Here is a 12,688-nt window from a genome sequence, read left to right on the forward strand (position 1 = left end):
ACCAGGTACATTCACTACATGATGTTATGATGTGGAGTACCAATAACCGAAAATCACAAAACCATGACAGTTGGTGGTCATTTTTTTATTATTTCCCCAGCTAATGCCTAGTTTTAGTTTGCTTTAGTAGTGCTTTCTGAAGTGCTTCAATGCTGCAGGGACTCATTTTGTCCTCTGAGGGTTATGCTGTGGTTTCTTGTTTCTTGTTTATAAGTAATGTATTGTGATGTCTATGGTAAAATTTTCCTGTTGCTTGCTGCAAGGATGTCGTGAAGGATATCATGAATACTGGGTGTTTTGTTCTTCACGTGGACACTCTTCACCTTCACAAATACATTTGAAAATTGAGCTTGAATTCATATTTTGACACACTATGAATCCATATGTTGAGTTCTAGAAAACTTGGTAGCAAAGCTTAAGTAGGGCAACGAAGATGGTGAAGGGCCTAGGGGGCAAGGCATATGAGGAATGGCTGAGGTCCCATTGGTGGGCCCAGAGCATAGGAGGCTGAGGGGAGGCCTCATGGCATCCTACAGCTCCTCACAGGGAACAGAGGGGCAGTGCTGAGCTTTGCTCTCCAGCGACAGCAATAGGACCATGAGGAAATAGCATGGAGCTGTGTCAGGAGAGCTGAGGCTGTGTGTTAGGAAAAGGTTCTTAATCAAAGGGTGGTCAAGCACTGCTACAGGCTCCTCAAGGCAGTGCTCACAGCCCCATGCTGCCTGAGTTCAAGAAGCATTTGGACAACACCCCTAAGACAGAGGGTTTGAATGTTGAGTAGTCTTATGTAGAGCCAGGAGTTGGACTAGATGATTCTTGTGAGTCCCTTCCAACTAAGGATAATCTGTGATTCTATAATTCTTTAAATTTCTGAAAGAGATGACATGCTGTGCCACTCTCATTGTTTTGTCTCAATGTTTGTTAGTCTAGTCATTGCACCCAAAGCTTGAGTTGATAGCTCAGATCCAAATAGGGAGGAGGGGAAAACAAATACCTGGGGTTAATGTCTAAGCCATTCAATAGGAAACTTTCTGGCAAGGTTCCAGTTCTCATGCACTGCTTTGCTGCAGTTTTCGTTAATTCTCATAAAACCCAGAGTTTTCTTTGTTTGAAAACATGTCAGGTATTAGTACCTGCTCCCCATCGCTACTCTCCAACATGCCTTTTTGTATCCCCTAGTTCAGTTGTGGAATCAGTCACTGTATCTGTTCTTAGTAGTCTCAGATTTACTCAGCGTACTTCAGAGAATGGCCTGCATTTACTTCTTCCGTATGATTGTGAGGATTCAGCACAGAATGATGCCCTTCCTGTTGAAGGTATACATATATGGCTACAGCAACCTTCATGTTGTTTGTTACACAAAATGGTGTATAGATTCTGGCCCAAGTCTCATATGCTTCATGATGGACAGAAGAAAATATTCATACCCACATACTGAAGATATCCCACTGAGAGTTTTTTTTAATGCAGATCTAAATAAACTGTGAGTATTAGAACTGTGAATTAGACTTGCAGTATGTCTCAACAACATGGGAGTTAATTGGAGCAGGAGTGGGCGTTGTGTCTTCCTGGTCCCAGGAAGCCAGTACCAATCCGTGCTTTAAATGCAGTGAGTGTTTGAGTCTAAACTTGCTAATCTGTCAAGATTTTTAAAACCTACACATTCTTCTTGGTCCCAAGTGTGTTAAAACATACAGAACGTTCCTAGTCAAGAAAACTGAAGAAATTTAAGCCTTGCTAGCTTGGAAATTCTATTATGTAGGTGTATATATTTCTGTGATTCTTATCACTTCTGTTAAATCATTCTGGGATGGATCACTTAAAAAAAATCTTAAGACTCATAGTAACTGTAGCAATGTGCAAAACCTGAATATTTCTCCTTAATGCACATTATAATAAACTACTGAAACACATACCTTCTTTATAAGACAGAGATAAGGAGAATAATTTACTAATAAATATGATTTTGGTTTTCAAGCTTCTGTGTGAATTTCATATCTGTGCATGTCACATTTTCATATCACATTCTTGCCGAAATGCTGCGATTCTTTAGATTGTATTCAGAAGGGGCAAAAAAAAAAAGATAAATGTAATATGATTAAGCTTAAAAACAATATAATCTACTTTGTGAGGTACTCACTCAGAGGTTGATTTGGTGGGAGTGACAAAATGGGTATTGTCAACTGTTTCTCACTCTTGAAAACTGTCACAATCACTTAATAAACCTCTACTCATCTGTATAAACACAACTTAATGTTGTCCTTGAGGCTAAACAAATTAAAGCAATGATTCTGAATCTATTAACATTAATGAGAAATATAGTGACTTGAGTAGCAAGGGATCAGTGTTCAGTGTCACAGTCTACATGTATGTGAAGATAATGTCATTCCTTTTTTAAAACCAATTCTGCATGTTATTTCAGAAGTATATATTATATTAATAAATTGGTAATGAGAAAATGAATCATTAGTAGCTTGCAAAGCAGTGAATTTTGCTTTTTTTCCGACGTGTGACTTATAGCACTTGCTGGAAACATTCAGCATAGGAACTGCACTGTGAAATATAAGAAAGTAAGCTACAAAGCTGTCTGTATGCCTAAAATTCCTATATTTCTGCTTTTCCTTGGAGGGAGAGGTGAAATGGGTCCCCGGATGAATGAAGGTATGAAAAGTTTGACTTGAGGCCCTGCAGGTATATAGGTTTAAATGTTTCCTTTTTTTTTTTTTACATGCTTAAAACTGCTTTTAGGATATACTTCTCATTTCCATAAGAGAGTAATCTGTTATTAATGTTGACCTTGTATGCTTATAGAAAGAAACACAGCTATGAATTTAAACAGTTACAAAACCATTTGTAGCATCCTTGTTCAGAGCTACTGGGGATTGGAAAATTATTTATCCTTTCACTTTGCTAATGAATTGTGGCAAGCCTCTTGAGCTTCTGGTGTAAGGACTTGAGCAGAAAAAACATCTGGTGTACACTGTGAAGCCTGTGTAACTGCAAAAATCACATAGGTGCTTGAGGAGACACAGGTGTATTTATTCTCAGCATCTCTTGCTGTCTCTTCCCTGATATTTGCCTAGAAATTTTCTGTCTAAACAGACATCTGGGTTTTTCATATCTTTTTCATCACCTGTTGAACTTCAGTAATGTGCTTTTAAACTTCATCTGCACATTTCGGGAAACATGTAGAGTAGTCTTGTGGGTCCTGTTGAGCATGTGCACGCAATGGTATATCTCATGCTTTTCAAGTTTGGCAGCATAGTAAAATGGATTAAACAGTGTTGTACCTCTAAAAAGATCTACAAAAGTTATGAGATTTTCATTGCAAGCAAAACTAAATTATGCTATTAAAAGTGCTGTTTTATTCATTTGGAGAATGTCTGTAGAAAGCTAAACAAAAAAAAAAACTGTTATTTTTTGGAAACTTGAAGATATCTTTTTTTTTTTTTCCTGCAAAGGAAATGCAATGAAATGTTTGAAAAACATCTGCCAGTAGCAAAACAAATAATAGACCATGTATGCAGCAATCAGTTCTTGCAAGGATGATGCTAATGTAGGAATAATGATTTTCAGTGTCAGGACTTAACATTTCTTAGAACTGTATTTACCCACTCAAGGAAGGACTTGTCTATAATTTTGTAGGCTTACTCATGCTCCAAGCCAAAACCAAGCAAAAGAACAAACAAACAAACAACAACAAAAAACAGCAAAAAACAACAGCCTGTCAGCCCACTATCCCATCCACCAGAACTATTTTAAAAGCTTTTGTATGGTTGTCTGTTCCTGATGGAACCCATCAATTAATCCACTCCAAGGCTTCTAAAAAGACTAGCAAAGCTCAAGTCTGAATCTTTCATGTCTGAAAGTGATGGGGAAGGCAAAGATTTTGTTCAGATCAGTACAGATGATCAAACGTCTAATGGGATAACACTGACCCTCTTGGGTGCAAGCGGGCAAGATGTTTGCCATCTGTTTGTCTTTTGGATGCAGATGGCAATGACAGAGTTCTTTCTGAGTGAACATGTAGAAGCCTGTTTTGTTGGCTCTAAACATCTGACATCTGTAAGTTCTTGTACAGTAGAGAAAAGATAAGGTTGACATGACTGAAATCCCTTACCATGTTTCTCTGGATCTTGTGGATTTAAGGGATAAGGAAGCTTTCCTTAAAGCCTGTCATGATTGTGGTGTTACAGGGAACAAAATAAGAGTATTAATTTTTCTTGCAAAATATAAGAAGTTTGGGAAGAAGGGAATATTCCTGGTTTTAAAATTATTTCTGTTAATATAGTGTCAGTTTGAACCATAAGTAATGTAATACTCTCATAAAGCACAGTGTAACCATTGATAAGAATTTTTTTTTACTGCTTTAAAACAATGCTTAGTTCTAATGTTGCCTGAGAAGTTAGTTTTGCTACCGGATATCAGTGTTATCCACTTGTTTCCTGTTATTCACCTATTTTTGACAAAATTTTCCTATTAAAAGGAATAGGTTATTGTTAGGAAATGGAGGGATAAAAAGCCAAGATGGGAGGGTCGGATAGAAGACTATTATTGCTTATAAATTCAAAGGATGGAAATAATGACATTGAATGGAACTGCTTGCTGACCAAACATTGAGTGGCTGCAGTCTGCACTGAATTTTATTCACTGACACATCAGTGTATTTTTGTTTTGACTCTCATTTCAGAGGAGAAAGGGTTTGTGGCAAGTTAGTGTTTCATTTGTTGTGCAAAAGAAAAGGGAGTACATCGTGATATGATGGAGTTAACTTGGTTTTGTGTATCACTTGTGTAGTCTACTATTATTATTTTCTGCCATTATGTCTTCTCATATTAGGATAATGTTTTAATGGTGTTCTGGTTGAAGCAAAAGAATTTTATAACTGTTACGTTCCAAAGCTTCTCATCTTACCTTCAGCAGTAACTTTATAAGCCTATGTTTCATTGTGAGTCAATGAGTCACATGTTCCTGTGTGCTGCAGCCCTTTGGAAAACAGGATTTAAAGCACATTGGGCTTCATTTTTTGAGAAATGTTATCCAATATGCTCAAAAGGCAAACAGGGAAAACAGTCTAAAACTTCAATTTTCCCAAGCTTAATTTGGTTCAGAGTGGAATGTGTGTGTTTGAATGGGAAGAGGGCATGTTTGATGCTTACTTTTTTAATTTTTTTCAAAAGTGGGTTGGTGGGTGCAAGTTGGGGTGTTCTAGGGAGATTTTCAGGGAAGAATTATTTGTGGAATGAAAAAGAGGCATAGAATAAACTGCTTCAGCCCAGGTAATCGTTACAGCCTATGCCATTTGAGGGCTGATTTTGCAGTGTGGGGAAACCCAAATAAATCCTGAGTGATATCCAGTGGTAATGAGGAATTAAAAATGAGGCAAGTTACATTGGTGGCTTGTTTCATCCCTTTCCTGAATGCTCCCTCTTGGCTTGTCTGAGATGGATCTAAATTTAGAAAACATATTAAAGCAGAACGTTTTGGAAGGAGACCTCAGGCACACACAGATGTCTGTGGGGCAGCCTCCATGCCATTGCAGCAGCAGGGCAGGTTGCAGTTGCTTCTATTTGGCACTGGAAGGATGCTTCCTTTGCTGCATAAGCACAGACAGCAACCACCATTAGCATTCATGATCAAAAGTAATTACTGAGGTGACAGCTTCAGCTTCAATCCTCGTTACCCTCATGCCCATCAGACAGGATACATGCAAACACCTCAGTCGCCCACAACCCTGGCTGTATTGCAGTATGCTCCTCACCGTGAAAAGTGTGAAGCAAGACCCTAATGCTAGCGAAGAAAAGGAAAAAGGAGATGAAGGTAGTTGCTTTCTGCTGTTACTGTTGCAGTTTGCTATGGCAGCTTACATTCTCAGCTTGCCGTGCCACATGAGAGCTGTTCAGACCGACAAAACCACTACTCAGTGCTCAGCTGTCATTTACATTTGTATTATTGTTAGCATAATGAAATTATTTTCTAAGCTGCCTTCTCTCTCTTCTGTCTGTTTCTTTCTACCCCCAAATAATCAATCTGAAGTAACCTGAAATATCCCAAGTTTTATACCTTTTTGTATTTTGTCAGTTAATCATTTTGTGAAATCGTTTGCAAGTTCATTTTTCCAAGTAAAGTTTTGTTTCTGGCTGAAGCTGAAGAAAACTCCTAGTAGAAAGGCAGAGAAACATTCTTTACATAGGTGTGTCTTCCTTCACAATAAGTAATTAAATATTTTGGTCCGCATGCCTATTCCCTAGTGCCTCTGATTGCCACAGCTGCTTTGCCCTATATTAAGCAAATGAGCTCACAGGAAGGTCTCCCCTGTCTGCAGAGGGACCCCTGTACTGTCATGGGATTTTGACTTTTGGCTTTATTGTAAGCTTTTAGCAGAGTGCTTTGCAACTCTATTTCATCCAGCAGCTTTATGTATTGAGCATTCTGAGAAATAGCATTATATTTTATCAGAAAATCTCATTAGTATTTGTGATCAGAGAGCAGCTTGATTACTCTTAATTATATCATCTTTTGGTGTCTCGTAATCATAACCTGCCAATATTGCTTACAACAGCCTAATGTCTAATGACACCTTCTTGTGCCATGCCCAGCTGAGGACTTTTATTTTGGGGGAATACCAAAATGTTATGAGTCGTGTAACCATCTGTTTCTTCTGCCTCTGAGAGGTTCAAGGAGTTGTTCATGTTAGAGCTAGAGGGAATCTGAAAAACAGCTATGTGTAGCTAATCATGTTTCCTTCATTGTTTAGCAGCATTCCCAGTGGAATTCAACAATTCCCAATGGCGTAGGAGCCACCGACTAAGTGTACTTGTTCTCCTGATGTTTTGTTGCAATTGAAACTAGGAAAATTTTTTGACAAAATTGTCCATTATGGCATTTATTAATGTGGATTATTCGAATGCTGATAAATACCTTTATTCTTGTAAAGCAAATCCGTTGCATCTTCCGCATATTTTCATTAAAAAGCAAGAAATAAGAACTTTGTTGCATTTTAGCACATTTACTGGAATAGACCTGCAGACTTTCAGTAGTTAAAATGCTGCTTATATCAGACATAAAAATTAATTATTTCCATAGTTACACACTTTTAAACAAAATACTTTAATGGTGTTGTCTTGAAACACAGCCAGCCTCTGACTGTGTGCAGATGTAGATGTCTACTCAGAGGAGAGAAATGTGCAAAAAAAAAAAAAAAAAAAAAAGGAAAAAAGTAAGGGTTGGTAGAAAACTAAGATATTGTTATTCCCCTAGTCATGGAAGAGAGCTCAAGTGATTCCTCCATTGCCATTCAAGAAAACTAACAGGGCTATATGAGACAAATCGTAATTCTGGCTTAAAACTCAAAACTGTTCTTGTCCCTGAGCCTGTAGTATCTCTTAAACAGGGCAAGCACTGCAAAGTCTTTGAGCTGCATAAAGTATCTAAACTTTGTCATCATCATCTTGATGGCCTTAGATATACTGGCTTTCTAGCTAATTTCAGAGATAATCTGATACCAAATGCTTTCGTTTATTTTTTCTTCTCTTTTGACTGGATTGCTATGAGAGAAGGGCAAGAGGTGTAGCTTTTGACTGGATGATCTGAACAGAATGAAAAGAAGTGATGGGAATATCTTTAAGCAAATTTGAAAAACAAAAATCAATATTACAAAACTGAATGGCTTTGAAGAATGTTTTGTTGTTGTTTTTTTAGCTGAAAACTATTTTTAAAGATAAAATTCTGATAATAGATGGTGAATCTAAAATTAGGATAAGAATCCAAGGGTTTTATCTGTGTTTTTATGTGAGGGAAATACAGAATTTACTACAAATTCTGCTAATTTATGAACGCATGTAATTTTATAGCTAATATTTGCGCTTTACCAAATTTGATCTGTTTGACATCATGTTGGGACACAATATGAGGTAACAAGAGCAAAGAGGTAGTTGCACTGATAGAAGGCAGATTTTTCTGCATTGAATCCCTGGGTGAAGAAGAGATTTTTTTATTCTGATTTTTTTTCAATGTCAAGCCCACATGAAGATGAAAGCATAGCTTGAAATAACCTGGTAGCTGAAATGACACCAAACAGGGCAGTGCAAATGTGGACTGAATGCTTTAATGGAGTCTTGTATTCAATATTCATTTTAAAGCTTTCCTTCCAACCTATTTGCGTTGTTTGTCTTTGGTTATACATATAAGATCCCCTGCTGTCTCTGAGATTTTAGTACGAGCTTCACAGTGAGCTTTAAAATGTCGTTCTGTGTTGAATGCCACAGGGCATTCAAAAATAAATTTCTCAATACTTCGATTTCTTCTTCAGCAAAGCATGTCTCCCTGTTTTTGTTTTCTGGATGATTTCAGAGTAATTAGAATCATTTATATTGTATTTCATATGAAGATAACATGCTAACTTCAATTATAATAATGGACTCTTCTGTTTTCTTGTGTGTATTATTCTGCAGGTTAAAGTGTGTGGGGAGGAAAACCAACCGAACCCAGAAACGGTTGAGTAGATACACTTTCAACATGAACCGTGCTTTTAGCAGGAAGAAAGGTAAGTCATTTCATTTATTTTCCATGGGAGACATAAATATCCTGTATAAATTCTTTAGAATACTAAGAATTATACAAGAAAGTACTTAGGAAAGATTGTGTCTAATCAGCTAAGTAGAAATGAGCAATCTTCTGTGATGTACAAAGTGTTCTTGATAGTTATAAAGAACTTCTTGGATTCTACACCTTATGTTGAATTTAATAGTATTTTCTTTACTGAGATGTGTGTGCCTATATACACACACATACATATGTTTGTGGTTTTTTTTCCCAAACTCTCCAAAGGATGTGCTAGAGGGTTTTAGAACTTCCATAGAGTTAGCAACTTCTGTGTTCACGTTATATATTTGCTGGATTCTTGGAGAAGCTATTTTAGAAACCCATCCTTTAATATACTTGGAATACCTCATGCTGCAGAATATCTCTTAGCTTTAAGAAGCTATTCTGAATTTGCAGCAATCTGAAATGCGCCCTCTCCAAAACTATATCAAACCACCGAATATTCAGAGTTGTGCTTCTGGCTTGCTTGTTCTCTTTTCGTGGTCTATTTAGGACTAAGCATAATTTTTAGATGAAGCAAAAGAAGTGCAGCTTTTTTCTTCTTTTTTTTGTCAACCTTTTTGCTATTTTTCTCATTTGGTTAGAAAGTAGGAAATCAGGCTTCTTTCTTCTTGTTTTCCTGTTTTCTTCTAAAGATTCTTAAGTGTGACATACTAAGCCTGAGCCATTGCTTCAACAATCCAACTCGCTTGAATTGAGTGTAAAAAAAATTTTTTTTATGTAGCAAGAATTCCTGCTTTTGTATCAATATCAAAGCTGGAAAGAGAAGGAATCTGTCATGCATTTAAGCAGCATGAAGTGATAACATCACTACATCCTTCCCTGCCTAGTACACTGATTTGCTACAATGAGATGAACTGAGATAAGCAAATCAGAATACCAGAAGATGTAGTTGGATCACAGAGAAGATAAACATATCCACAAAGGCTACAAAAACCAATTAAAGATCATTTGATACCTCAGAAGCAAGACAGATGCTGAGGAAGTAAACTGAAATCCATAGCCCATGCTCTTAAGCACTGATGTATTTTTGTAACAACCCTATCAAGAGATCTGTACCTACCAGTTACCAGCCTAGCTTACTCCAGTGAATTTGAGAGACTGTTCCAATATCTGCTAATTGTGGACTTATTTATCACAGCTGGGAAAGAAGCTTAGGGTTTTAATAGTTCTTTTTTGTTGCTGTTGCTTTTTCCTTTTTTCTAATGACTTATGATAATTTAAACTTAGTCCAATGTTTCAGAAACAGACTACTTTTGTTTTATGGGCTATTTATAGGCTGTTTGACTTGCACGCAGAGCTCTGAAATATTCCTTCACTAATTCAACTTGCTCTTGCTGGCAAGGGCACATTTAATCAATTTTGAGGTTGTACCTTCTGGTATCTGAGATCATTTGTTGGGTCTGGATTAATTCCTTTCTATTTTCACCTGCTTTTGGTAGGAAAATTCTTACTAACCTCACCTTAACTCTGGGAATTTCAGTGTATTCAAGGGCATTTTCTTTGCTGGTCAATCCGGTTTTTTTTTTTTTTTGTGGGTTGTTCTCTTTATCCCAACAAGATCAAGACATTTATCATTAAAAGCAGGCAGGCACAGTGAAATGAAATTGTTGTGGATTCTTAACAGTGATTCAGAATTTGAGGGAAGAGAAAAATTAAATGCTAGTATCCATTTAGTTTACTGAGAGTAATGTAACACATTTACGTTCCCATATCCTAAGAAAAAGACAGATTCCAGTTGAACAGTTGTCAAGAATAAGCAAAATATATATTTTTTGCCATTTATTATTCAGAAAAGTTTGGCTATATCAATGCTTAAGATTTAATCTAAAAATCTAATCTGTTTAGGAGCAGGTTCTAAGTGTTTCAGCTGTTGAACTTCTATAATGTATTGCCTGATTTCACTCCCAGATCTCAGTATTAAAATGATTTCCATACCTGTGTTTGGTGAGGTTGATATGGGTTTCTTTTGTTCACAAAAACATGGGTATTTTGAGGAGCTAGATATGAGTGCAGTGACTTTCCCTAGCAGTTCTCTGTAGAACTAAATTAGCCTCCAGGTGGCTGTGCTGGTAGGGTTTGTGCTAATTAGAAGTCTGTAGCAGTTCATTACTGTGGAGCAGCATAAACAAGTGTTTCAAACATATAGGATTCCTAGCATAGTGTAAATAGGTGTGATATGTTCACAGTAGTCAAAGATTATCTGAATTGTGCGGAGCTGATACTGTCCCTTAATCATCTTCATCACAGTGTATACTGATCTTTCAATATGATGCAAGTACAGAGCATCAAGCTACAAGTAGCTTGTGTTGTTGCTCCTTATCATCTTGAACCAATTACACTGGTGACTGGGATGGCTAGGACCTCACTGCACTTGCTCAAAAGCTTGGTTCTTGCTTCACCACCATTCAAATGGCAGAAGTTTCCTTTTAAGTATTCAACAAGTGCTTTCATCATTAACAGCAGACACCAATAGATAAAGCAAGAAAAGTACTGAAAAACAACCTTATTAAAGGCTGGCTAGTAGACTGTGCATTCACAAAAGAGCTGCAAGGAACAAATGATTAACTAGTAGGAGAAAGATATGAACTCTTGGTTAATTAACTTTTACAATTCAAAGAAAAAAGCTTCCCACAGACACAGAGTGTGACATGAGTGTTTATGTGTATTGAGTGTTACAGAACCATGGATTTGTCCTCAATCATAGTAGTGCTCTTCAGAGCCCAGACCCTCATCTTCAATACTCCCACTACTGCAGTGGTATTTTGCAGTAGGTAGGATGTCTGGAGCAAGTACTTGGTTTAATTTTATTTTTGAAGGCTATTATGTGGTCATGAAATGGCCATTTCCAGTGACTATAGGTGTGCTGAGGGCTCTGTTCCTAAAAATGGACATTACAGTCATTGACCATATGACACACAATAAAACTTCTAGACTGAATTTTTGATGTTTGTATTTCAGTTGAAATTTTTTTTGTAGTTGACCAGTCATTTTAGTTGAAATCCTAATTGATGTAATAAAATCTGAAATTGAATATAAATAAAATCAAGCTTTCATCTTTTGCCCTCATCATGACAATGAAAAATATAAGAAAATGAGAAGCATAAACAAATTCAGCTTGTTTCAGGGAGTTCTTACATGAACAAACATAAATTGAAGCTATTATATCTATTCTAATCAGTTTGCTCATATAACAGGGAAACATAATTTATGAAATAACTTTGACTGAGAAAAAGTTAATTTCTGTTATAAAGCTGATACCAGCACCTGCTGACCTTGCATTCTTTAATACGGGAAAAATAACCCTCACTACTGTGCCTGCTCTACAAAAAAGAGCCGACCTTCATGCTGACCTCACTGGAAGTTGACTGCACTACCGGGTACATATATCAGGGAGAAAACTTTCTATTTTAGAAATATTATATGACTTAGTAACTGTACAAAAATATAAACTCTACATTCCGTTCCTTGGACTATACTCTAAAGAGGCTTTATGGATTATTTTAAGGATTTCTTTCCTTTTCCTATTTTTAAAAAAGCAAAAAAACATTGAATCAAGAACAATGTTTTTTATGTTCATGGTGCATTGTTAATGTAACCAAGCTTGTGAAACTATACATAAATCTATCCACAGCATCAGGAGCTTTCTTTTGGATTTGATCCAGTTTTGGGTCATTATTCCTTAATTTTTCCTTTAAAGTCTACTGTGTTAGCATGGTTGCTTTGAAATATTGTAATGTAAAAAATGGGTCAGTTAAATCTTTAAATAAGTTTGTGTCTTGATAATTTCAGTCTCTTTGTAAGTAGTTTAGGAGTTTTCATGTAATTCTTTGTAAGAGACCTTCGTAAAAGCTGTACTGTCATAAAATCTAGGATATCTTTCCATTATTAGCATATTGTTATCTAAACTGAATGATCATTTTGCTCTTAGTTTACGTGGTTGTGTGTACATTTAAAGTGTAAAACCAGAAAGCGTAAGTTGCGTTGTGGGTTTTGTTGTTGCTGTTGAGGGGAGTGTGTGTGTGTGTGTGTTTTGTTCTTCACATTCCTCTTCTTTCTGGTGAGTGGAGGATACATAGAATCA

The 12,688-nt window shown here is 36.6% G+C and overlaps 1 protein-coding gene across 6 annotated transcripts in view; it reads left to right on the top strand.

Moving 5' to 3' along the window:
* GULP1 (GULP, engulfment adaptor PTB domain containing 1) overlaps positions 1-12,688 on the top strand; it is a 164,043-nt gene that overhangs the window by 66,953 nt on the left and 84,402 nt on the right. For all 6 annotated transcript variants that reach the window (XM_021400229.1, XM_021400231.1, XM_021400234.1 and 3 more), the window contains exon 2: positions 8,454-8,545. In XM_021400229.1, coding sequence (XP_021255904.1) covers positions 8,518-8,545 — 28 coding nt within the window. In that variant the 5' untranslated portion in view covers positions 8,454-8,517. The remainder of the gene's footprint in view (positions 1-8,453; positions 8,546-12,688) is intronic.

This window comes from Numida meleagris, chromosome 5 (genome assembly GCF_002078875.1).
Source record: "Numida meleagris isolate 19003 breed g44 Domestic line chromosome 5, NumMel1.0, whole genome shotgun sequence".
Taxonomy (NCBI): Eukaryota; Metazoa; Chordata; class Aves; order Galliformes; family Numididae; genus Numida; species Numida meleagris.